This window comes from Leptodactylus fuscus, chromosome 3 (assembly GCF_031893055.1).
Source record: "Leptodactylus fuscus isolate aLepFus1 chromosome 3, aLepFus1.hap2, whole genome shotgun sequence".
NCBI classification, from domain to species: domain Eukaryota; kingdom Metazoa; phylum Chordata; class Amphibia; order Anura; family Leptodactylidae; genus Leptodactylus; species Leptodactylus fuscus.
The window spans coordinates 139,792,877-139,820,024 of record NC_134267.1 but is presented as its reverse complement, the minus strand read 5'-3'; the positions used below and the strand labels follow the sequence as shown (position 1 = coordinate 139,820,024).

General features: G+C 36.3%; 1 protein-coding gene across 2 annotated transcripts in view; it reads right to left on the bottom strand.

The window, feature by feature from the left end:
* Positions 1-27,148, bottom strand: part of CSMD1 (CUB and Sushi multiple domains 1) — a 1,381,920-nt gene that overhangs the window by 109,595 nt on the left and 1,245,177 nt on the right. For both annotated transcript variants that reach the window (XM_075268411.1, XM_075268410.1), the window contains 4 exons: positions 26,821-27,009; positions 21,820-22,005; positions 9,146-9,340; positions 4,126-4,299 (listed from right to left, as the gene is read on the bottom strand). In XM_075268411.1, the coding sequence (XP_075124512.1) occupies positions 4,126-4,299; positions 9,146-9,340; positions 21,820-22,005; positions 26,821-27,009 (744 nt within the window). The remainder of the gene's footprint in view (positions 1-4,125; positions 4,300-9,145; positions 9,341-21,819; positions 22,006-26,820; positions 27,010-27,148) is intronic.

Below are 27,148 nucleotides of genomic sequence, written 5' to 3'. Positions count from 1 at the left end.
GCTGTATGGGAGAGTGATGAGAAAGAAGCCGTTTCTGCACGTACGCCACAAATAGAGTTGCCTGAGGTATGAAAAAGCACATTTGGACAAGGCAGCTTCATTTTGGAAACAAAAATTGAGTTGTTTAGTTATAAAAAAAGGCGTTATGCATGGCGTCCAAAAAGAAACAGCATTCCAAGAAAAACACATGCTACCCACTGTAAAATTTGGTGGAGGTTCCATCATGCTTTGGGGCTGTGTGGCCAATGCCGGCACCGGGAATCTTGTTAAAGTTGAGGGTCGCATGGATTCCACTCAGTATCAGCAGATTCTTGAGAATAATGTTCAAGAATCAGTGACGAAATTGAAGTTACGCCGGGGATGGATATTTCAGCAAGACAATGATCCAAAACTTCTCCAAATCAACTCAGGCATTCATGCAGAGGAACAATTACAATGTTCTGGAATGGCCATCCCAGTCCCCAGACCTGAATATCATTGAACATCTGTGGGATGATTTGAAGCGGGCTGTCCATGCTCGGCGACCATCTAACTTAACTGAACTTGAATTGTTTGTCCAAAATACCTTTATCCAGGATCCAGGAACTGATTAAAAGCTACAGGAAGCGACTAGAGGCTGTTATCTTTGCAAAAGGAGGATGTACTAAATATTAATGTCACTTTTCTGTTGAGGTGCCCATACTTTTGCTCCGGTCAAATTTTGGTTTAATGCATATTGCACATTTTCTGTTAGTACAATAAACCTCATTTCAATCCTGAAATATTACTGTGTCCATCAGTTATTAGATATATCAAACTGAAATGGCTGTTGCAAATACCAAAATATTTAGAACTAAAAATGATTAAGATTAATAGGGGTGCCCAAACTTTTTCATAGGACTGTATAAGCTAAAAGTCCATCTTACTTATTATGTAGTAGGTGATGATCCCACATTTTGTGTTGGTTGTCTGAGGTAATAGGGGATTTCCCATCATTTCTGTAATATACATAGTGGTTGTAATTAGAGATGAATGAGTACTATTCGAAACAGCCATTTCGAATATCACGCACCCATGAGAATGAATGGAAAACGGCCGGCACTCCGACTTTGCCGGCGACCGGCCGCTTAGCCCCCTGCATGCTGGCTGCGTTCATTCATTCCTATGGGTGCATGCTATTCGAAATGGGAGTTTCGAATAGTACTCGCTCATCTCTATTTTTGTGTGCTATCAAAAAAGTTCCCTGCCCTAGACTTGATGGAGATTGGAGGAGAGCTCTTTTAACGCAAGAATCAATGTGAACATTACCCTAATGCTCTGAAGTATCAGCAAGATCTTATGTATTTTTACTAATATTGTATTATTAAATTTATTTGTTAGTTTTGTGGCTATTTATACTTGTGAATATCATGTGTACAAGTGGTTATGAGTAAAACGTCAAAAGTGAAAAGGTGAAATCCTCAATAGGCCCATGTGCCTACTAGGAGCTGAACTCATCCTACAGAGTCCACTCATTGTAATTTTTACAGATGCTAAACGTACAACATCCTAACCAGGCTATGCATTGGTATAGTATATTGGTTAGATTATTTAAAAAGCTACCCAGTTTATTTTAGTTTATTTTTATATACTGTAAAAACACTAAGGAGCTGAGATGACATCTAGGTGCATAGTCAGGGCAACCAGAAGCCTTCCTTCCAGGGCTCATCTTCTGAATCACACTACATATATCTTACAGTATCTTACAAATGCATGAAGTCAACTGTTGTGGACACATATCCCTGGCTCATAGAGCTAAAAAAGCATAGTTCAAGGCAAGGTATGCTGACAAAACCCCAGAACAGAAACAATCAATGGCTATGCAGAAACTACTGAAGAATAAATGTATGTGACATTTCCAGAATTTGTGAAAAAGTGTTTGGTAATATTTGCATATAAATGTATAGGGGACTCACAAGGTGAATTTCACATGTGGGCACCCCAGGTCGAAACTAAATCAAATTTATCTCCACTTTGGTTGAAGGTTCCAATTTGCCTTGAAACTAATTTAACACAATATGATGTCTTGCTAACAAAATCCTTGATAGAATTCACTCTCTCCCACCGGACGGTCAGACATTTAAGAATAGAATAGTTAGTTTGTGATAACACCACAAAACCATGTTATATTGAGAAAATCAGCACAACTTGTAATGCTCATAACTGGACATGGTTAGGGAGGACACATCTGTGGATAGAAATTTTCATCTTCACTTTCAACTTTTAGCTTCATTGAAAACTAAACTGTTCTCATTGAACACTTGAGTCTTTCATTAATGAATTGGGGTGAAATCCTGGGGCATTCTAATGTCTTGGCCATGAGCTAGCCTAGTCACAACCTGAACAATTCATTTCTCTACCTCGAAGCAAGTGTAAAAGGAAAGTATGTTATGGCAGCTGAACAGACTAAAGTAGGCCTTTGTTCATTTCAAAAAAGTTTACAAATTAGTATGGGATTATGCAGCAAAAAAGACTAGGCTAACTACTGTGTTCAGCAAAAACTCCCACGGAGAATCATCTTTGCACAAAAAGTCATGAACAAAGACCACATTGAAATCAACCAGTTAATTGGTTACTGTTATGGTGTGCATTGTATAATTTTCATGTAGCATCAACATTAGGGTTGAGCGATCGGTATCGGAAAAGATCAGATTCTGATTGGCAATTGAGTAAATTTCACTATCACGATCGGGTTCCGATCCCGCCCAAAAGGATCGGGAATGGAATTCTAATTCTGATAGCTCAACCCTTACCTGAAACTTAACTTAATTTAACTGTAACTTACCTGCACAGAACCGCTGCCGCTCCCCGGAGTTCCAGGCCATTGTTCTCTGTCCTCTCCTCTCTCATTCAGATGCCGGCAGAGTGCCATGCACGCCATTGCTTCCCTAGGCTAGTGTTACTGATGCTGGGAGTAGGTGGGGCTTGTTGTGGCTTAGTAGAGTGTGGACTGGAATGGGGCGGGGAGATGTGAGTGATTCACTAGGGAGGAGGGGGCGCGTACGGTGCTCTGCCGGCGTCTGAATGAGAGAGGAGAGAAGCGAACAGAGAACAACAGGCCAGAGCTCTGGGGAACAGCATACACGCCGGGAGGGGAGGTGGCAGTGGTTCTGTGCAGGTAAGTGGACAGCAGTGGGGACAAAGTAGCCGTCGGATTTTTTAACCACTACACAGCGTGGAGTCCAAAAATTGAAGCCTTCAATTTTTGGACTCCACACTGTGTAGTGAATAGGATCGTTTTTAAAGTCCGATTTTTGATCATTAAAAAATGCTATTGACTTGCATTAGGATTGGAATTGGGATCGGGATCATGTTCAGGTGGAAAATGGTCATATTTAAAAAAACAATCCTGAAATTTCAAGATTGGCTCAACCCTAGTCAACATCCTTACAATTATTGCATGGCTCACTAACAATTTCATCTTTGACATAAAAAAAACTTATAATAATGCAAGATTCAAAAAATGGTTGACCCCTTTACTAGACCTTTTGGTCCTTTGGTGTATCAAAACCTCTGCCCATTGGAGCATAAGTGGGTCTTTCCAATCATGTATCTTTTCTTCCCTCAGTAACTCCTAACCCATTCTTCCAAACAAATTTAAATGGATATTCCAGGAATAAAATAATGCAAGTCTATTAATAATGACCTATCCTAATAAAACACAGACCCTTTAAGGCTAAGGCCCAACATGGTGAAACACAGCTAAAAAAAAAAAACCTACAGAAAAAACGCTGCGAAAGCGCATTGCCTTTTTTTCTGCTGTATTTTTCATTGAGTTTTTGTTGCATTTTTCCCTGCTTTGTTTCCTTCCCCTAATAAATGTACAGAGAATACTCTAGTGATTCTGGACCTAAAATTAACATGCTGCAATTTAGATTTTTTTTTTTTCCATAGCTCTTTTTTTTTTAAAATTGCATTTCCACAGCAGCCAAAAAAAGCTGTGTTTCGACAACGTCAAGCCTTAGCCTAACTGTTGCATACCAATAATGTAACTTTATTAAATACCATACTACTGACTCATTATTTAATAGCATTGTTATAGCAACTTCACACATCTAGAACATTCAGCACATCATCCACATTTAAGAAATGAGGGAGTCTATTTACCAAGACATCTTGTGTCAGCGCCACTCCATAGACCATTGGCCAAACATTCCCTTACATGTGAGCCAACAAGAGTATAACCAGAATTGCAGGTAAAAATTGTTGTTGCTCCGTAAACATTTAAAGTGCCAATCCGGTTACCATTTGGAGGTGTAGGTAAGTCCCCACATGAAATAACTGAAAGCAGAGAAAACACCACATTAAAGAAACTACATTTGCTCAACAAATGCTTTGCAAGTGTTTTTGTATGGACAGAGGAATTTGATTCCACCCACAGAGTTCTGTGCGAGCGTCTAACATCCATTCCCATTCCTGTTAAAAACAATATCAATTCCACTCACTTCAACTTAGCAAATAGAACATAAATATTTTCAGACAATGCACAGCAAAATAACATTATTTGTTTGCTTTCTTTTATATCTGAAACAATTACTTTTAACTCTTGCCTCATACTTACTAGTAATAAAATGTAACAATCATAAAGACATTTGTAGAATTACTCTACTATTTCCTATTACCTTAGTGGTACACAAATGTTTTCAGAATAAAGTCTGGAATCAATAACTCACATTTCTACAAGAAGATAAATTGTTTGAAAATGCACAAATCAAGTAAAATAACATTTTATTCATACAGGTAACATAAATTATCGATAAGTAATATGGAAACTGTTCAAAGTACAATCCAGTAAAAAATATCCTGTAGCAAGGAGAACATATTTCCTCAATAATTTCCACTTTGCAAAATGGACATGATTTTATAAAATAGAACAAGATAGAAAATATTATTGAGTGAAAGTAACTATCCTTCTCCCAAGCCAACAAAAAATGACAAAATTAATAAATTACATAAAGGTTTTTTATTTTATCACATTATATACTATACATTATATAATTTATTATGTTTTGAATTTTTTTCCCTTGTAAGTAAAAACATCAGAAATAACCCTGTGAAGGTGATCTCTCGTTCTATCTATCTATCTATCTATCTATCTATCTATCTATCTATCTATCTATCTTTTGGATTCTCTATCTATCGGTCTATCAATCTATCTATCAATTGGTCTATCTGTCTATCTACTGTATTGCTCTATCTATTGGTCTATGTATCTATCTATCCATCCATCTATTGGTCTATCTATCATCTATCTATCTATCTATCTATCTATCTATCTACCTATCTATCCTTTGCTAAAGTATATGTTAAAGTTAATATTCATATTATAGAACTGTAAAATACAGCTGGCATGTCTGAAGGGTATTACAAGAACACAGGTTGCTTTACAAGTGCAAGCAGCAGCATAATGCATGCAGTAGTCAAAACACGTGGTGTGCTCCTTTTAATTTTTTCTGGCACAGTATGAGGGTGTCTCAGACTATAAAAGTATTGATGCATATAGCATTCTGAGAAGCTGGTGACCATTTTCCAGAAATAAAGGGAGACTGCAAGTCAGAGGAACCATGTCAGAAAGGTTAAAAACAACAATAAACCCTTCTAAAAATAGCAACAATTATATTTATAATGCACTTTTCTCACAATGGACTTAAATGCAGTCTAGAAATGAGCTGAACAGTGTGTTGTAATACCCTGTGTAGAGAACAGGGGTGTTATTTTCACTACAACGCCAAACTGAGGAATTGTATTTGTGCCTTGAATGTAACATGTCCAATGATGGGATCTCTCTGATAGATTCAGATAATCAATTCTAGAGAGGGGCAGAAAACTCTGATGTAACTCCCAATAACGGTTAGTTTTAATAGATACTATACATAGGTACATCATAACTTTAGGAAGTCATAATCTATATATATATATATATATATATATATATATATATATATATATATATATATATATTTGGGATGGGACTAATTAACTAATAGAGATGAGCGAACACTGTTCGGATCAGCCGATCCGAACAGCACGCTCCCATAGAAATAAATGGAAGCACCTGTGACGCTGACTTTGCCGGCGGCCGGCCGGTGTCACAGGTGCTTCCATTCATTTCTATGGGAGCGTGCTGTTCGGATCGGCTGATCCGAACAGTGTTTGCTCATCTCTATTAACTAATTTAAGTGTTTTTGTAATAGATTATACCATGTATATTTTACTGGTTTAAAGGGCATGTCTATCTTTGCCTCATCAGGCATCTGGTATTTTGTTAATTGTAACTAAAGGTTTCACATAAATTTTTTAAAGACTGTGTTTCCTCTGCTTTTTATCCAATATGTAAGATCCTACATCCTGTATAGGTCCCATGGGCTTCATTTATAACAATAATTCTAAAAAGAAGAGTACTTCATTAAATGAGTGAATTCAGATGTGTTATTCACATTTAACAAAAAAAAAATTAAAGTGACAATTTATGATTGCATTATTTTTTTTTTAAATACTACATTTCTAACTGGGGGTTCACCCGAAGAAATGATATATTTGAAAATAACGTTAATAATAATTATAAATCAAAGCAATATGCTCAGTGAAAGTACTGAAAGATGAGAAAATTATCCCTTTTCAATAACAGAGCATTCATATCTGCCAACTAATAGACAATGAAGGTCACAGTGAACTCTCTGGAGCCACTGAACTGAAAGCTCCATTCTTAGCTCTACAGTATGGCTATAAACTCGTAATGAGTGTCAAGGCTCATATCAAGGGATTTGTGTGTTCAAACCAACTGAGAATACATAAGACATATTATTGCAATCACACAGTAGTCATCAATTTTCCAGCCAATTTTCCTAAGTCTTATATTTTTACATGTAGACACATAGTTAAAGTTCACATTGACCTACCCATAACTTTAATCAGCATCTACTATTTATAGACTGAAGGTGTTTTACAGAACTCCTCTATTTGCATTCCATTTGAACGGAGGCCAATGTTATATATTTTTGTAAGATGTCTCTATGTCTGTCAAAACTACTGCATGCCAATTTTTTTGTGTGGTGTTTAACAATAATCACAGTGACTTTTCTCAACTGTTTTTATTTGCCTGATACATTTGTCAAATCACTAATGTGCCCCACCAATGTCATCCATTTGTCCTCACCAAACAACCTTAATGAAGACAAATTTGAGTGGTGTAGAAGTTGACAACTCATACTGCCGTACCAAAGTTATTGGGGTTGACGAAAATTATATAGATAGATAAATAGATAGATAGATAGATAGATAGATAGATAGATAGATAGATAGATATTGTGAGGGTGTGAAGCTAGAGGGCGCTGTAGAGCGACCAGAAACAGGGTTTAAAAGGACTCTGACCACACTCATACCAGAGAAAAAAGGGGCTCCACTCCAGAGGGAGTGCACACAGCAGGAAAGTGCTGCTGGTGGCCTGCAGGAGCAGGTGGACTGGACCAGTTGGAGACAGACAGGAGGTCTGTCCCAAGAGAACTGGTATCCAAAAGGAGCCCAACTCCAGAGAGGGAGTGTTGCTGTTGACCTTCAGGAGCCGGTGGAAGGTGGACCAGTAAGAGACAGACAGGCGGCCTGTTCCAAGAGTACTGGATTCCAGAAAGGACTTTAAACCCAGACTGGTGAGAAGAAACCTCAGAGTATCTTGCCCTTGGTAGAATAGACAGGGTTCAAGAAGTGAGGTAGTGCCCTGTGTGTGGGCTAGGCCGTTTGTTGTTTTTTGTTCCTCTTGTAAGCTGAATAAAGCCACTTATTTTGGTTTACCTCATCTGATCTGCTGTTTATTTGGCATGCAGCACCACCAACATCTCTGTAAATCCAGGAAAACCACCTACCTTTGATGCTAAATTACCCCCAGTCACTATATATATATAGTGCATATATACGTACATATACTCAGGGAGATCTCTTTAGTATAATCATGTGAGTTATAAGTAACATCATGTATCATTCCCTAGGTTTCTGAACAAATAGGTTCATGCTTCATCACTTACTGGTGGTCTTCTCCTAAGACACTATTAAGCAGAGGAAGTTTAGAATGCTGCTTGCTGAATATAAAACAAGTTCAGATAGGAGCCCCTGGAGGGATGCCTGTATACAACACTGTACATACTATTCAATGGACATTACTAACATGTACAGTAGCTTACTCTATTGCCCCGGCTATAAAGCTTGGGCTATCTATTTTCTCCTAAGCACTTTCCTTATAGGTTCCCCTCTATGCCTATTAGCATAAAACACACAGCACACTGACAGTACCCTGATGGAAACATAGGGTATTCACTAATATGCAAGAACCCTAATGGAGCTTATATCTTTATATCTGTACTAAAAAGTACACTTGGGAAAAAAAAGACACCATATGCATCCCCGTACACGGAAATACAAAAAGGTTATGGGTGTCAGTATATGGCGACTTCTTGAAAAAATGCTTTTTTTTTTGTTACGTTTTAGATTTTTTGTTAATGAGATAAAATGTAAATAAAACTATATAAATTTGGTTTCCCTGGAATCATACCAAAACATAGAATACAGATGACATGTTAATTTGGCTGCAGAGTGAACACCGTAAAAAGAAGCCTGTAAGAAAGTTGCACGAAAACACTTTTCTCCAATTCCACCCAATTCTGAATTTTTTTTTTGCCTCTTCCCAGTACATTGTACAGAATAATAAATGGTACTATTATGAAGAACAATTTGTCCCGCAAACATTAAGCCCTCATATGGCTCTATGAATGGAAAAAAAAAAAAAGTTTTGGGGATTGAAAGGCAGGGATTCAAAAACAAAAAATCGTAAATTGATATATGTCACTGTGGGAAGGGGTTAAAAATAATCTTTGCAGCATCTTAGTATGTTTATCCATCCTCAGTGACATCTCTTTTATGCTCCACTATAAATTATGGACAAATAGCATTGATTTGTTCAGAACATAATACAGTACATGACATTTACAATCCTGAGATATCTCATAAAGGCACATAGAAATTTAAATATTTCTTCATTTTAGATAATTTGCTATAAAGCCATATAGGCATGAAAAGATTTGTACTACAATGGGCTAGTGGAAAAAGGATAAGGTATTCATACATATTTGATCCATACCCATGCAGCTTGGCTTGACATCTCCTCCACTCCACGTTTCATTAGCTCTGCATTGCAGAAGTCTCAATCCTTCAAGATAATAACCAGGACTACAACTCAGCAAGACTTGAGACCCATATTCATTTAATGAACCTGAAACCAGCCTCCAAATAACATGTTCAGAGAGTTGAGAATCCAAGCTCGGGCAAGTAATAGCTGTAAAAGATGACAACAATTGAATATTTATATTTTCCTGAAAATTCTCAGTGTTACAAACCTAGAAAATAAGATGCCATAAATATGGATTAGGTAACATACTGTATGATTAACATATTAGAAATATTGAATATTTTAAATATCTCTAACTATATAAACTGACATATTTGGTGATTTTTGCGTATAATATGCAAATATCTATTTCTATCTATCTTCATCTTATAGTGGTTGTTTTATCAAACTTTTTTGTGTTAAATATGCCTTAATAGACCAGGAAATTCTCTCCTTTTTTCTCCTTTGCTGCTGTCGCTTTCATTTTCTGTAGTATATGTGCTTTCTTTCTGTTTTTGATCTTTCTGCAACTTTCACCTGCTACAGCTAGCCCTGGTAGTGCTCCAAACATACATGTGCCTTTATTCTGCCCCTTACATCTGCTTGTACCATCCATAATGACATGCCTATACAGTAGGTGCAACAACAAGGACAAAGATGACTTTGACAAGTACAGGTATAAATGAAATGCTGAGGAGGTGTATCAGAACTGGCAAGGAGGATAAGCAGGAGCTGGGGAACATTCCCAGAAGTTCTCAAATATGGAAGTGGAGCCCATAAACTGCAGCAATTTAAAGACACAGCTGAATAGGAAATGGGCATATGGTAAGATAGAGCTATTGGCTAATCTATTAAGGCTTATTTAGCACATAACAGCTAACCTCTAAGTAAAATTGGATCTTGTCGACCTCTTAAATATTAGGTTGTGTAAATCAGAACACTTGATATTTATTTTGTGATCTATAGTCCCCCATGACAATGCAAAGCAAAACTAGTCACTAGAAAATCTTCCAAGTAAAAAAAAAAAAAAAAAAACTTCTTAGTATTAGATGGGCTCCAATATATGTCATAATAAATAAGTAAACACAACAGAAACCACACACCTCCCTTTCTACACTTGTGAGTAAAATACAAAAGCACATGAGTGCAGGGAATATCTCAGGAATAAAGAAAAAGTAGTTTTCCAAAATACAAATGTAGAAGAATTAATGCAAACTCCTGTAATATGCTGCAGGATGATATCTTATCACAGAAGACAACAATAATCAATGAAAAGTCATTGGAAAAACATCTTTCAATGACTTTTTATTGATTTTCTTATCTTCTCTGATAAGATATCACACTGCAGCACTCTAACCAATTGTAGAAGTTTGGGTTAACGCCGCTACATCTGAATATTGTAGAATAATTTTCAGGAGTGAATTAAAAGTAGATGCATTTCACGTGTATGAATTTTACAATAGGAATTCTGCATTTGGTTTCCTAACTCGTAATCTATTATTTGTCAATGACTGCTTTTTATGTGTAAAAGGGCAAATTTTTCCAAGCTGCTCCACTCCATTCTTTAAGCGAAGAATTTATTTTCCACAGAACATTGAAGAAAAGCAAGGATCAATTAAAAGGATTTGGAATCAATGTAATAGCCTTTTTAACCTGTGGGGAACAGAGAGACTTCAAAGGTAAAGAGAAAGTCTATTTACTTTAAGCTATCCTGTAAGTTAACAAAAAGAAGTATAAAATGAAATGCTTAAATGTATTGTTAAAAAAGAAAGCAAAAGAAATCCCCCCCAAATCTTCAAGTATAAAAAGCAACTGCTGAACACGTTGGTCCCATAGACAATATGAAAGGTCATTTGGTCAGAGAAGGTAGAGCTATTAAATACATTTTTCTTGTCAGTGTTTACAAAAGAAAATACTGCTGGGATATGTTTTATAACACAGCTCATGGCATCATAACAAATAACTCACCCCGGCTGAATGAAGCAAGCTTTAAATCGGATTAGAAAAGATTAACGTGAATAAATCACCTGGGCCTGATGGTTTGCATTCTCATGTTTTTCAAGAACTTAAATCAGTCTTAAGAAAAAAAATGTTTTTGATTCTTAACTCTTTTAAGACCAAGACTTTTGGATGCCTGAATGTCACTTTTGGGAGACCGATGGGGCTTTAACCCCCTTGCTTATTTAATGTACATCATCAGTGGTAGGTACATCCTACAAAATATGATCCATGTGATTCCAGGAGTGATGGTGATTCCAGGACACAGGAGATGTGCTGGTATGGTCATAGGAACCACCATCTTATAAAAATGACCTTAGGTGAGCAACTGGTTTAGGTCCTTACCAAGACTGTGGTGCCTAAGGCTCACCAGTAGAATTAATTCTGAGGGGCCCTCTATATAGCTACATGCAAAATTACCTGACACTTTAGGCAACTCCCTAAAATGTCACAAACAAATTTCCTTTTCAGCATTTGATTGCTGCCTAACCCTTGACAAAGATCATATCTGTGCTGTGTTACAGGGATTTGAGCCCACACAGGAGCAGGCAATAAACTGCAGAATGATGGTGTTTGGGGTCTCTACAGTATGATTCAGAAGATGAGAACCAAGGGGGAATGATATTGTTGGCCTGACTCTGCACCTAGAGGTTAATTCAGCGGCTTAGTGTGTCTACAATATATAAAAATAAACTTGGTAGTTTCTGTCCTGGTGACCAGGAATGTCCCCACACAGCAAAAGGCCTCATGTAGTCTAAATAACCTACCCAGTATATTATACTAATGAGAGGCCTGGTTGGAACGTTGTATGGTGTCTATCTATATGAACTACAATTAGTGTACTATGCTGGGGATTCACCTGTGCATCTGTGGACCAGTGAAAACCTCTTGGTCCTTATCAAGGATTGGCCCATGTAATTATTATGCATATTTACTTGTGCTTTGTACCTATTATTATTATGTATTCTATTAAATATATGTTCCTCAATATGATAGTTTGTACGTTTTCCCTGGGTTTCTGTCAGATACACTGGTTTCCTCCCACATTGCTTTCCTATAAATCGTCTTCTTTAGAAAAAAGTGACCTTTGTGGCTGTTTAGGACTAGTACCTAACCACTATATGATCACAGCGAGCTACTCGGGCTCTTATACTGTATAGTAGCCACTGATTCTCCTATTATACAGTGCTTGGAGTTCATTGTATGAGAAAAGCGCATTACAAATGTTTGTCCTTATCATTGATTGTCACTCAAGATTAGCTTCAATGGAAAGGTTTTTTTTACTGGACATGGTTTCAGTATTACTTCCCATCAATTCAAAACTTCCAAGTTATAGCCTAAGAGTGTGAACACTCCTGAATTCTAAAAGACTATGAAGGAGCTGATCTCCCATATTCTAAATTGTATTATACCACAGTTGTCCATATAAGTCATCCATTCTTGTCATTGATTCCATGACTTTCACAGAACTATTAATGTAACTCATTCCCTATTTCTCATACTGTTTTGACAATTCAGATAGAACTGTAGCAAAAGGCATGTTATCTAAACATAATGACCCACTTTCTATCTTTTTTGTAATCCTATGTTCCCCCTTCAATAACATTTTGATTAATTCCATTTCTTTGTGCAATGAGAGGACACCTGAATACACAATAGTCTCTAAGGCTCCTTAGTCCTTACCTTCTTACATGGATCTTAAAAGGATGCATTCTAAAACTCACTTTTTTGACTGTCTTATTTGCAGATATCCTTCTATGTCTGTATACACAGTCAGAATTCTTGCTTCATTTGTTCACTGCCTTCAGTAGAGGCAGTCTTTAGAGTCATGGCTCCCAGATCATAACTTTTCTAAGACCTATAATATCTTACTAGATGAAGACATCAAAGGGTCCTCTCTTACACAAGATCCTGGGTAGGTGAATTTCCAGTTTCTCACACAGAAGGCTTAAAGTCTTCACCCTGTCTTACATCCTAAATCAAATCAAAAATCTGATGGGGAATTTGGAACAGCCAAAGCTAGGCTCCTTACCACTCAGCCTTTCAGGTAAGTGGTAAGGATAGCATAAAAGAAAAAAATGCACAATTTTTTGTACAATATATTAACATTATAAGTTTTGCCTAATATGTTTACTTATTGTTCTTAGTGGAATTTATTGAATCTTGAAAAATAAACTTGTGTGAATTCAGACTCTGTTACCTAACATTCCATTGTAGCCCATAGTGTGACATGCCATATTATGAATTGCAGTTTGACCACTGGAAGGAAATGGATCACATAGCAGATCAATGATACATTGGCTTCTCAATTGTTTGCTCATTACTAAATCTATTTGAAGATCTCTATAGAGAACTTGAGGTCAATACTGGAGGATAAAAATAGCAATTTAGTGTGAAAGTATTGTCTTACTGTCAGAGCAATAATATTAAAGAACATGTACCCCATTGAAATGAACTACAGTGGAACAAAATACTATACAGATTACTAGAAATAACTAAAATATTGATCTAAGAATCTGTGAAACTGCCAGTGTGGACATATAGTTTTCATCATAAAAACTTATCACGGTTGAGGACAAATAGGATAGCTTCTATAGCAGGAAATAGAGAACTGTTACAGAGTCGTAGGCACTGTAAACTTCTGTACAGTGATTTTGAATCTCATATTACAAAAGACATTGGTTTTAAGGGGAAACTCATCTATATGGATATGCAAAACAAGACAGAATATACACAGTCCAGTCATATTAATGTGACCACGCCTACTTTTGACGTCAACGTTAAATAAACAATCGCAGAAGGCACGTGTTATCAGCCATCTGGGTGTACTCATCATTGTGGAAGGCACGATGGATCAACACAAGTATGCATCTTTCCTTGCACACCATGTTCACCCCTACATGTGAATTGTTTTTCCTCAGGATGATGGCATCCCCTCTCTTCCTGCACGTCTCGCAGTGGTCCACTCTGTGAAAGGTTGTTATTCTGGATTTTGACAGGTGGTCACATTAATGTGACTGGACTGTGTATTTTCTGCCACAATTTAAATGAATCTCATGGGAATTAATTCCATGTGCCCCTGATCCAAAGGTAGCATATAGGCCTATACAATTCTGTGGGTACAGAATTATAAGAATGTACAATTCAACTATGAATACATTAAACCTTAAAAGTGTGTAACTGCAGCATATGTACATCAATGTACAGATATGTCCACAGTTAAATGATCTCCAGTTTGGTAAACAATTTCAATTTGTCTTGAAACCAATTCAATATAGTATCACAACATGATAACAAAAGCATTGAAAGCCTATAATACAACTTTCCTACTGGGTAGTCACACACACATACAGACAGAATAGTTAGCAGATCGATTTGTGATCATCAAGATCATAACAAAATCTTGTCATGTTGAAAAAAGCAGCTTAACTTAACTATCTGGGCAGAGCCAACTGCGCATGCCCGCACTACAAGCAGACATGCGCAGTCGGCCCTGCCCTGGCCCGATGCCTGGCAGAGTCAATTCAGAGCAGGAAGAGGACGCGGGGACGCTGCGCAGGGAGAAGACTTCTAAAGGTAAGAGAAGAACCAGCATTGATTGGCAATGTATAGCATTCTGCCAATCAACGCTGGTTCTGCATTGAATCTTAACTTCGAACAGCTAGTACTACTTGCTCATCTCTAGTCCCTACATATAAATAAACCATCATAGAATCACCACCATAAAAGATCTACAATGTAGCAGTGACAAGAAAGATATGAAATGATCTTACCAATATCTGATGATGGGAGTAAACACAGTGAGGGCACATCACAGGAGAAAGAACAAGATTCCCTGTTCCTTCATCCCAAATGCTCACCCTCAAACCTAGATAATGACTCCTGCCCTGACAGTATATAGCTGAACCCTAATTTTACCCTAGTTGTCCCTAGTCCCTTGTATGTTTTACCATAATCATTAAATGTTAAGTTTTATTATTGTTTGCATCAGTGCTCCGTACTAACAGAGATCTGGAATTGATACAGAAAGTATATTGTATATCTTTTTATTACACAAACAGTAATATTTGTATCTCAACATTGATCTGAATTATGTTTTATGAATATACATATTTTAATTATATATGCAAATATACTATATATATATATATATATATATATATATATATATATATATATATATATATATATATATATATATATATCAGAGTTATGGTGCTTTTCACAACTAGTCCATTAATCCAACAGCTGAAGGAGAATGTTGGAGTAAATGAATGCCAATGCATGAGTCAGCATATCAGCATTTGAAAGAACTGCACACAAAAGGCATGAAAGAAACACTTTATTCTAAAAGCCTAGTCAGAAAGTCAGTGGATTATTTGTTACAGCAACAAACCCTTGTTGCTTATCCTCTTTGAGCAACAGCAGACACATACCAACATTATGCCTATATAGAAAATCAATTCAGGATCCATTATCAGGTTCATTCAGTCGCTGAATCCACAAAATGCATCTTCAGTACACCTGGCGGTGTTTAAATTAAATTTCTCTACAACATCTACATAACATAAAATCCTGAATGTGAGATGACATAAAGCCAGATTTTTCCCTTTGCTCATAGTTTCTAAACATTGGAATATTTGAAAGTTTTGCAATAAACAGGAATAATAAAATAATTATATGAGCATCTAAATAGGTAGAAATGTCGACTTTGGGAAAAGCATGATGATGGCGGAGATTTTTATTATTTAATTAAGTTTTATAGGGCAAGTGAAATGTGTTTCTTAAAGGTTTATTTTAGTTTAATATGAAGATTTTACTTGTTAAGAACTTACAGCACATACATTAAGATATAAAGAGCATCTCTTTCTTTCTATAGGTTCTATATATTGCTATCTTTAGCTTTTGATGGTACTACAGGGAATTAGAACATTTTCTATGTGGTTCTTCTAAGGTTACAGGTGATTACTGGAGGCCCCAGCTTTTATTTGGGGACCCCGTCTAATTAAAAGTGATTGTCCAGAACAGACAGAAAGAGTATGGGAAGAAGAAATCCTATAAATAATGCAATACTCAACATTGTCTTTTGTAAGAAAAGAAAAATCCAAGGCAATTAAATTTGAGGGTGTTGCTACTTGAAAGAAAATTTCAGTTCTCTTTGCTCTATTACCTGCCATTAGTCAGTCCTTTACCCTGTTATTTTAGAAGATCAGGTGTCAAATTAAAAAAGCTCTAGCAAAACACTATACTTAGGGTAAGTACCATTAGCTATTGGGAGTAGCTGGCAAGTTTATGTGGGTATGTTTTAATGACCGCTATCTGGTCCTAAGCCAAATTGGTCAAATATGACTAATGATCTATCATTGCTAATAGAGATGAGCGAGTAGTATTCGATTGAACATCGAATAACATTATAGTCCATGGGAAAAAACAGGAATGTTATTCCGGTTTCCATGGAAACCAAAGATCGACACATTGGATCCTCCAAGTTCCAGAAGTAGCAGGACGAGGAGCATGAGGAGGTTTTTGCATTGAATTCAATGGAATTTCCCTGCGTGGTATTAGACCGATATGAGTATTCGATCGAATAGTTGTATTCGATCGAATACTACTCGCTCATCTCTAATTGCTAACAATTATCACATAAAAAATATTATGCCTTAAGAGGCCAAAGCCTCTTAATAATTTAGATGCATCTAATGTCTGCATACGGATCACCAATCACCAATAAATTCCACCCAGGATGTCAACTCTTTGATTACTTTTAATTCTTAATTTCCCCCCGTATGGCGTCCTGCAGTAAAAAATTACTACGGGAAAAACCATGACCGTAATGTATCGCGGTTGTTGTTATTATTATTATTATTATTATTATTATTATTATTATTATTATTATTTATTTATATAGCACTATTAATTCCATGGTGCTTTACATTTGGGGGCTACATACAATACACAGAATATACAGGTAGATATAATACTAACAATGACCGACTGGCACAGTGGGGTAGAGGGCCCTGCCCGCGAGGGCTTACAATCGTGGTTGTTCCCTAATAATACCTCTAGGGAAACCGCCGGTGGGTCCGTAGATATAATTGACGCTGTGTGCATTTTTCCACTAGAATCCCATCCACTTTGCTGTGACTGTAAAATGCCGCATTTATTTCCGTAATGGAGATCCTAGCCTAAGGGAACTTAAAAAGTAATAAAATCCAGTAGAAAATGTCCAATATTATATGAAAATGATTAACAAGTATGTTCTCTTTTCCATACTGGTTAGGTCACCAAACCATGGTTGGAATTTAGCTGAAGTAAGCTCTTCATTATCACTTGACAGTAATTAAAAGCATTATGGAATTATAACACTCATAAATCTTACAAATAGTCCAAATCATTACAAAAAATCCTGAAGACTATGGCTTCAGAGCAATACAATGTCATGTTTGTGTAAACTAGAAGGAGAACCTAGGATGTATTAATTAGGAGTTCCCAAGATACTATCATAATATAGGGCCTTTAATCAATATAAATGTTCAGATCCTCCGCTTAACCCTCCCTTTAAAAGTGAAAAGTAAATTAAACTGTCAAGGCCTTGTAATTGTCTTTCCTTCCTGTAAGCCTCTGATCACTGAAGCCTCGGAAAATAACAATGATAAATACCTCTTTTAAAGACATTTCAGTTTTTACACTATTGCAAACTCAATAAGGACACAAAATTTAGTAAATCTGATTGATCCTCCCTGATGAAATAATCAGGGGTGGTAATAACTTGTCTTTTACTACAGAAAATATATTTTGAAAAATTCAGCTTTTTCAATACTAAATAAAATAAGTAACCATTCTCTTTTTCCTGCTGGAACACCAACCATTTAACATGAGGCAAGTAAGAAAATAACTGACAATTCCTTTTATACATTTAACTTGAATTCTACCCAAAAAAAAAACATACGTTACGACTAAATCAAAAGCAGATGCCAATGTCTAGTAGTTATGTTTTACTACTATAGAAATTAACCTATAGAGTTGATGATTTCTTTCTGTTTTATAGTAGCAACCATTTTTGCAAAAGTGACAACAGGAAGCACAGCCATATTGATCACCACTTATAACCCTTTCCTGGCATCCACTATACTATTACAGTGGATGTTGGGTCTTTAGTCATAGCAGTTGCTCAGTAACTGAGCTGCCACAATAGCCACAGAGTCACCACTGTATTATACTGCGGAGAGCCAACGTCAATATCCATGATCAGTAAACGGCTGCCTGCCCAAATAACAGTTTATACCCACATATGGCATTGTTAAGTACATTATACTGGGTACAACAGTGTCATACAAGTTGGCAAAAACTGCATTTTAGGTACACAGCAGGGCATAGATTTGTAAGAACTCTACATGCTTTTTGGAGTGCAGATTTAGATATTTGTTTTTTGGACAATATGTCATGTTTGCAGAGACACTAAAATAGCCCCTACAAAATGGGGTCACTTCTTGGGGAATTCACTAACACTCGTGGGCTTTGAAAAAATAACAGTGTCCTGACACTCCCTCTAAGTCTGTACTCTAAAAGCTAAAAAGTGTGTCACTCCTACTCTTCTAAACCCTGCTGTGTACCCAAGCAATGGTTTATGCCCACATATACAACTTTTTGTGCCAGAATAGCCCAGTTAATAGTTTTAGGAGTGCATGTCTCTGATTACACAAAGAGGGCACACCATGTTGGGCACTGAAATGGCATGTTTCTATAAAAATGCCAATGTGTACATTGTACATTAATTTTTTGAAGCATTCTTGGGCTTAAAATGATTATGCCACCTGAGAAATTCCTTGAGGGGTATAGGCTCCAAAAACAGTGTCACTTGCTGTGCGGTTTCCATTGTACTGGTATTTTAGGGGCTCTGCAAAAGTGACACGGTACTTGAAAACTATTCCAGCAAAATCTGCTCTCCAAAAATCAAATAGTGCTCTTTCCTTTCTGAGCCCCACCATGTACCTAAACAGTTTATGAGCACATATGAGGTATTCCTTGTTCAGGAGAAATTGTGAAACAAACTTTGGGGAACTTTTTATCCTTTATCTTCTTGTGAAAATGAAAAAACATTGGAGCTAAATTGACGGTTTACTGGAAAAAAAGTAATTTTTCATTTTTATGTCCTAGTGTTAATAAAATCTGTGAAATAGCTAAACCCCTTTATATGTTCTGTGAGGGGTGTAGTTTCCAAAATGGGGTCACTTGTCATGGATTTGTACTAATATTTTAGAGGCTGTGAAAATGCGACATGGCACCTGAAAACCATTTCAGCAAAATCTGCACTCCAAAAGTCAAATAGCACTCTTTCCATTTCAAGTCCCCCCCCCCATACAGCAGTTTATGACCACATATGGGGTCAAACTGCTCAATATACTGCTTGATAAATTCTGAGAGGGGTGTAGTTTCCAAAATGGAGGGTTTCCATTGTATTGGTACTGTAGGGGCTCTAAAAATAACACATGGCACCTATTCCAGCAAAATCTGCTATTCAAATGCCCAATGTTGTTCCTTCCCTCCCACACACTGCTGTGTGCCCAAACATCAGTGTACACTCACATGTGGGGTATTTATGTGCTTGGGAGATATTGCAAAACAAACTGTGATATGCATTTTCTCTTTTAAGCCCTTGGGAAGATGTTAATTTTAGGGATAAATGAACTTATTATAGAAAAAAAATGAAATATCTAAATTTCACCTCCATATTGTTTCAATTACCATGAAATGCTTGAAGGGTTAACAAACTTCCCAAAATGCTAATTTGAATTATTTGAGAGATACAATTTTGAAAATGGGGTTTCTATTATATAGACCTTTATAATCCCCTTCAGAACTGAAGTGGTCCCTAAAAAATAAATTTAGAAAATTTTCTTGTAAATCTGGAAAATCGCTGTGACACTTGTAAGCCTTCTAACATCTAAAATAAATTATAGGAGGATTAAAAGATGATACCAATATAAAGTAGAGATAATATTATATATTTTTCTTGGTATGACTGTCTGAAAAGCAGAGAATTTGACATTTTGAAAATTGCATTTTTTTTTCTCTAAATTTACATCAAATTCCTTACTTTTTAAATAACTAAATACAAACATATTGATCAATGTTTACCACTACCATGAAGTGTCAAAAAAAAAAAAATGTCAAAATCAATTATGTATATTTAAAGTGTCTCAAATTTATTGACATATAAGGTGGCCCATGTCAGTTTTGAAAAATGAGATACTTCTAGGTTGTGCCTTCAAGGAGTTAAATTCATTCTAAACTTGACTACATCTGTGCTGATGTAACAGACTTAAACTTGATACCGATAACACAATGGTGAGACACTCAGATGTACAGCTCATTACCAGGCAGACATCTGGTTACTGTGTTGAGACTGTAACGAGCTGTGCACCTGTGTGTCCATCACATGACCATGGACTGTATATCACATGATCATGGAAGTATATCACATGACCATCAGCTCATGTTTATCCACTGGAAGTAAGCAGAATGAATGCCAAGCAAGCAAAGATCTAAAAAACTGTGGGCTTGATACACAAAATATATTGGGAAATTGTATAGCTTTTCTTTACACAAACAATAACATTCATCTCTTAATATCTGTTTGAAGCTGGACAACTCCTTTAAGTCCGATCATATATATATAATGTAGAATAAGAGGCATTGAAGGAACATAACATTAATAAGCATGAAACATTATTAATCATAATAGGAGTATAGGACTTTGGGATACTAATGATAGGGGACTGATAAAGTTTATAGGAGTTGAAAAAATATTAGACATTTTTTACATTATTCATTTTTATTTTGGTCCTTTAATAATGCAAAAATAATTGCAAAATATTGTATTCAAAAGAAGCATAAGGGCAGGTTCACATCCGCGCCCGGTCTCCACTTTGTGGGTTTCCATCTTCTGCCAACAGGAGACGGAAACCCGGCAGTCAGTGTCCGCCCGTGAGCATCTTCTGTTTTTTTGTTTTTGTTTTTTTTTTTAACCGGACACAAACTCCTGCATGTCCTGTGTCCATTTCAAAAAACTGGTTTCACCATGGAGAGGCAGAATACGCTCACGGGGGCTCATGGGCGGACACTTTGCAAACCCATTCAAATGATTGGGTTTGAAAACTGACTGCCGGTTTCTGTCTCCTGTCCAGTTTCTCGGGCAGAAGACGGAAACCTGGAAGCGGAGACCGGGCGCAGGTATGAACCCGCCCTAAGCTGTTCTTGATACAGGAGACCTCACAAGAGACTGGTACTCCCAAAAAGTCAGACCCTTACTTCTTGTATACTAATGTATAACCTAATATCCCTTTAAGAATAAGTGAATAAGAAACAGGGAAGGCATGTTCCACTCACAACTACAAATATTGTAAAATCTGCTCAATTAATTGCATCAGAAAATGTACAGTAGATTATTGAAGGCATTTCCCTTTTAACAGCTTATAGTGTACTTGCCAAGGACAGGAGTAAAGTAGTCCTTCTGATTAAATAGGGAACAGTGTTTCTTTACAGTTTGACTAGCTTTTTTTCTTTGCAATCATTTCAATCGAATTCTGAGTATATGACATGACAAGCTATTTGGATGTTGAAAAAAAATATCATTCCATTATACTTACGCTGACAAACAGGTGGTTTGCCTGCATTACTCCATGATCCATCTTCTTGACATACTGCTGTTGATTGTTGACTAGATTGTAATCTGTAGCCTTCATTACATTCATATATCACTTTGCTTCCTAAAGTAAACTCATTTCCAGACACTGAGCCATTTCCAGGTGGCTGAGCAATTCCACAGGATATAGCTGAAAACATAAATAAAAGCTGAACGTTTTATACATTATGATTTTTTGAAAAATATACATAAATTTAAATATTATTAGATGTTTAACGCTTTGAGACTGCAATATAGTTCCTGTAGAGTCAGTAGCACCGAGAGGTTTTCAGTTCATGAGTAATTAAATTTAAAGGTCATTTTTGCTGGTCTGCTGTTAAAGGCAGTTAGATTTTAATATGTTGACTATTTATGGGTTTTTATGGTTTTCTTTCTATATAATAAATGTTAAGTGGCAGGTTATGCTAATGAACTTTTCTTATTTTATTTTTTAGCCTAGTTTGTGAAATGGTTTTGGAAATCACTGTTATTTATAGATAATTTATTGCTCTTACACACAGATGAATAGTTAATGAGGCTGAAAAGAGACAAAAATTCATGAATTTAACTATATTATAAATACCTAAACTATTGTGCTAATTCATGGGGATTTACTTAGTTTATTTCAAAGTGATAAGTACCTGTATGACTGCATATATGGCAAAGCAATTCTCTCAATTAAGCCAATCATTCTCATCCAATGTATATAATATTCACATATTATGTCTGTAAAAATAGTGCGGTAGCCTATATGCTGTTTGACAGTCACAGCCATTTGGAGTTATTTATCAAGTGAATACTGTGAATACTGCCCTCCCCTTTACTTCATCAATAACATCTTATCTTTATATATAGTATTGCCCCACTATGGACAGCACATTAGTACTATGATATTCCTCCCCTCTAAATATAACAGTATATGATTAGAATATAGGAAATATAGGTGTTCAATGGCAGAAAATGAAGAGGAAATTCCTCTTCATTTTCCACCGCCGGCATTTTCGAGCAGGCTAGCCGTAATGCAGGAAGGAGTGTCGAGCCATGGACCCGTCGGGAAAAATCTGCAGCAAGATCAAGCAGGATGCTTGTTTTTTTCTGCATCCTGCGCAATCAATGCCTCCCATTGAAAACAAAGGGATGCAGATTGAAGAGGAATCTGCTGCAGATTCAGGGTGGAATCTGCCCCCAAATTCCTACATTTTCAAAATATGCCCCTGTTATTGATCTTTGGAGTGTAATTTTCAAGAGATTTGTCCATACATTCAAGTTCAGGCACATTAAGAAACATACTCAAAGCACTCCAATTTTTCCTGATGCACAAATCAAATTGAGGTCCCAGAGATAAGAGAGTCCTGCTATTGTGGGAACCGGGTAATTTATTCAACACTAATCCCATATGAAAAGATCCACAGGAAGACCAGTTGGTAACACTGAACATCTGCATATTTCAGATATCTGACATGTCCTTACTCCTGTCTATTGGACACACCGATTGATCAGCATGTTATAGTCATGGCTCTGTACAATTTACTTTGACTTTATTTTTGCTAAAGAATAATGAAATTTTAATGAAAAATAAAGCCAGAAGGTATTGGCAAGTAGAGTGCAGATCTCAAATATCTCTTACTGTAGCTCAAATCATGGAAACTAAGAAATATCACATCCTTTCTTACATAATCAACAGAAAATTATTTCACTTTTAGCTCTTTTTTTATTTTTGTCTTTCTGATTGTACAAATACAAATGCATTGATCATTTATCACAGGCACATGATCTCCACTGAGTTAGCACGTCAATAAAAGGTAGTATGTAGCTGGGAAATAATCAGTATAGTGACAAAATGGGACAATGCTGCTACGAGCAGAAGAAATAAAAAGAAATCATACAGGATCTATATAGCTTTCCAACACACTGACACTTATTGCAATTTGCCATTGACTACCTGTTAAAGCTAAAGGTTAAGATTATAAAAGAAATTAAAGTTGACAGGAAAAACCATAGAATACTGTCCTGAAAGTTCTATTGCTTGCAGCAAATACATTGTGGTGACAGTGAATGCCGTTAATGTATCTTTTACTGGAACAGTTGTGCTTGCTTTATTTGAAGGTTTTAAGAGAACCATATACGTCAAACAGAAATTGAATGGGTCACAAATCAATTTCATATGTAGAAATCTATTAGAAAATAAAATGAGCGCTTATTGATAGAATCAAGTTTGTCTCATCAACATTGGTAATGTTATGTATATAAAAGAGAAGACTGTATTATGCTTATAGGATATTTTTTCACTAAAATTTATGAAACTATACCATATTATATTGAGATATTTTATTATTATGTTTGGTTATTGCCCATGGAAGTTTTATCGAAAGCATATTATTCTATAACTTCTTTCCATTATGTTGGATGTATAATAAATTATTACTGTCATCTCAGGGCAGCATATTATAGAGCAGGAGCAGCTTAGCCAGTTGGTATGCCATATAGTGTTGTGGGAAATGTTTTTCACTTACACCTATTTTTATATTCGAGGAACGCTTTCAGTTATTGGACTACCCGCCCAAAGCAGTCTAAAACATAGATTTAGCAAAAAAAGAAAATTAAAAAAAGCCCTGGTGATCAACTGTTATTACTATGGGAATGACATGCATTTGTGCCCTATAATTATTTCTTAACCCCTTCCCGACATGCGCCGTAATAGTACGGCGCATGTCAGGTGTGTAACTATAGCAGTAGAAAACCGTCTTTAATGCCTCCGATCGGTCCCCAGACTGATCGGAGGCATTAACCCCTGTGACGCCACGGTCAAAGGCGCCGGAGGCGCCATTTTCCCGGCGGCACATGGGCGCCGCCATTTTGCAGGTGATCGCCGGCTCCTGGAGCATGCTCCCAGGCTTGTCTGCAAATTCTTTCTTTTGCAGGCTGGTCTATGATGATGATGATGATTTTTTGCAATGCATTGCAATGCATTAGCATTGTAATGCATTGCATTAGTGATCAGCCCCCCTGGGGTCCAATATCCCTAGGGGGTCTAATAAATGCAAAAAAAAAAGTTAAAAAAAATATAAAAAAAATATTAAAAGTATAAAAAATTCAAATCACCCCCCTTTCCCTAGAACACATATAAAAGTAGTTAAAAACTGTGAAACAGATACATGTTAGGTATCCCCGCGTCCAAAATCGCCCGCTCTACAAATCTATAAAAATATTTTTTCTGTTCGGTAAACGCCGTAGTGGGAAAAATAGTCAAAAGTGCCAAATGTCCATTTTTTTCACTGTTTTGATTCTGATAAAAATTTGAATAAAAAGTGATCAAAGCAATAACATTTCCCGAAAAAGGTTGAACTAAAAAGTACACCCAGCCCCGCAAAAAAAGACACCCTAATCATACCTGTACACTGAACATAAAAAAGTTACGGCTGTCGGAATATGGCGACTTTTAGAAAAAAAATTTTTTTTTAACAGTTTTGGATTTTTTTTAAGGGGTCAAAATGTAAATAAAACCATATAAATTTGGTATCCCTGGAACCATACCGAAACACAGAATACAGGGGACATGTCATTTTGGCTGCCTAGTGAACACCGTAAAACCAAAGCCCGTAACAAAGTAGCAGAAATGCATTTTTTCTTCAAATCCACCCCATTCTGAATTTTTTTTCCTGCTTCCCAGTACATTATATAGAATAATTAATGGTGGCATCATGAAGAAAAATTTATCCTGCAAAAATTAAGACCTCATATGGCTCTAAGAGAGGAGAAATAAAAAAGTTATGGGGTTTAGAAAGAGGGGAGTCAAAAACGAAAAACAAAAATCAAAAAATGCCATTGGCGGGAAAGGGTTAATGGGATGTTTACCAAAAAGTACCGTACATAGTAGCTCAAAAACTATAAGTGGCTCATTTCCTGTACTGTATACATCCTTCTATTTCTCACTTATTTTCACAGTATTTAGGCATATTTTCCTCTTACTATAATTTTGGAAACATACCTCAACATTAGCTGGATTTTACAGAAGTGTATTTAATTAACTGAGAGGTGATTTGAAAGTCATACCTTAATTTTTTTTTTTTTTTTTTTAGAGAGACCCTTTCAATTAGTGTGAATCTCCAAGTACTTCAATTGAAGTACATGAGAAGTAATTGACAGACTGAGAACACTGTCACCCGGCTTGCAGATAATCTTAACCAATTAAATGTTTCTCGTGTACGTAAAAAGTGTCGCCATAACTATTATTCTTACCATACAAAATATCAACTAATGAGAAAAAAGTTATTTATTCATATATTTTGCTGCGTGAAAAATTGCAGCAAAAATAAAAATATTACAGTAAAATACTTTCAATTAGTAGTTTTGATTTGCTAGCTGCATTAACAATAGGAAAACCTAATGCCCAATTATTCTCATTAATATTTCTGTACAATAGGGTAGGACGGGGATGTTGGAAATAACAGATAAATAACTGCATCTGCCAAACTCTGATACACTGTATTAGTCAGTGAACTATTTTAACACTACTAAGACTCTAATGCCCATGATCAGTATCTGCATCATGGGCATTAAGGCCCCCGATGCCCAGGTCAAATTTGACCAGGGCGCCATTACAACTTGGGGGGGGGGGGGGAGGAGGGATTTGCCAGTGCCCAAAATCAGATCATCTGCAGTCGGTGATCCATTGTCATGGCAGCCAGTAACCTATTGAAGACACCAAAGCATATCTGACATTTATTTGTATGACAGGCTGCTTTATGCACAATAAGAAACACCATAAGAAATTATATACTATATGCCTGTTTACCAATACTCAATAGGTCTCATGGTAGATGTGGTGTATTTATCATCACATTGTGTGTTCTATAGTATGATCTACCAATTTGAGTGATTAGTATACCGCAATAGCTCACATACTACTATTATTCATAACAGAAAAGTAAAGATACTAAAAGCTAATTGCATACATAGGACTTACCCTTACATATTGGTGCTGGTGAATCCCATTCATACATCCCATTTGGATTTTTGATGCAGGTTGTATTTCTGTTCCCAATCATTTGGTATCCTGACTTGCAAAAATAGTAAACTTTTGATCCAAGCTCTATACCTGTCTTGTTCAAAATGCCACCATGATTTATGACTGCATTTACACTGCAGTAAGCCGCTAGAAGACAACAATATCATTTTTTAGGATGATATACATTACTTGATTTACTACAACCTTATACACTTATTAACCCTATTAGCTATATTAACAGTCACATTAAAATTGCAAAGACCCTCCTGAAATTGTCACTTTTTAT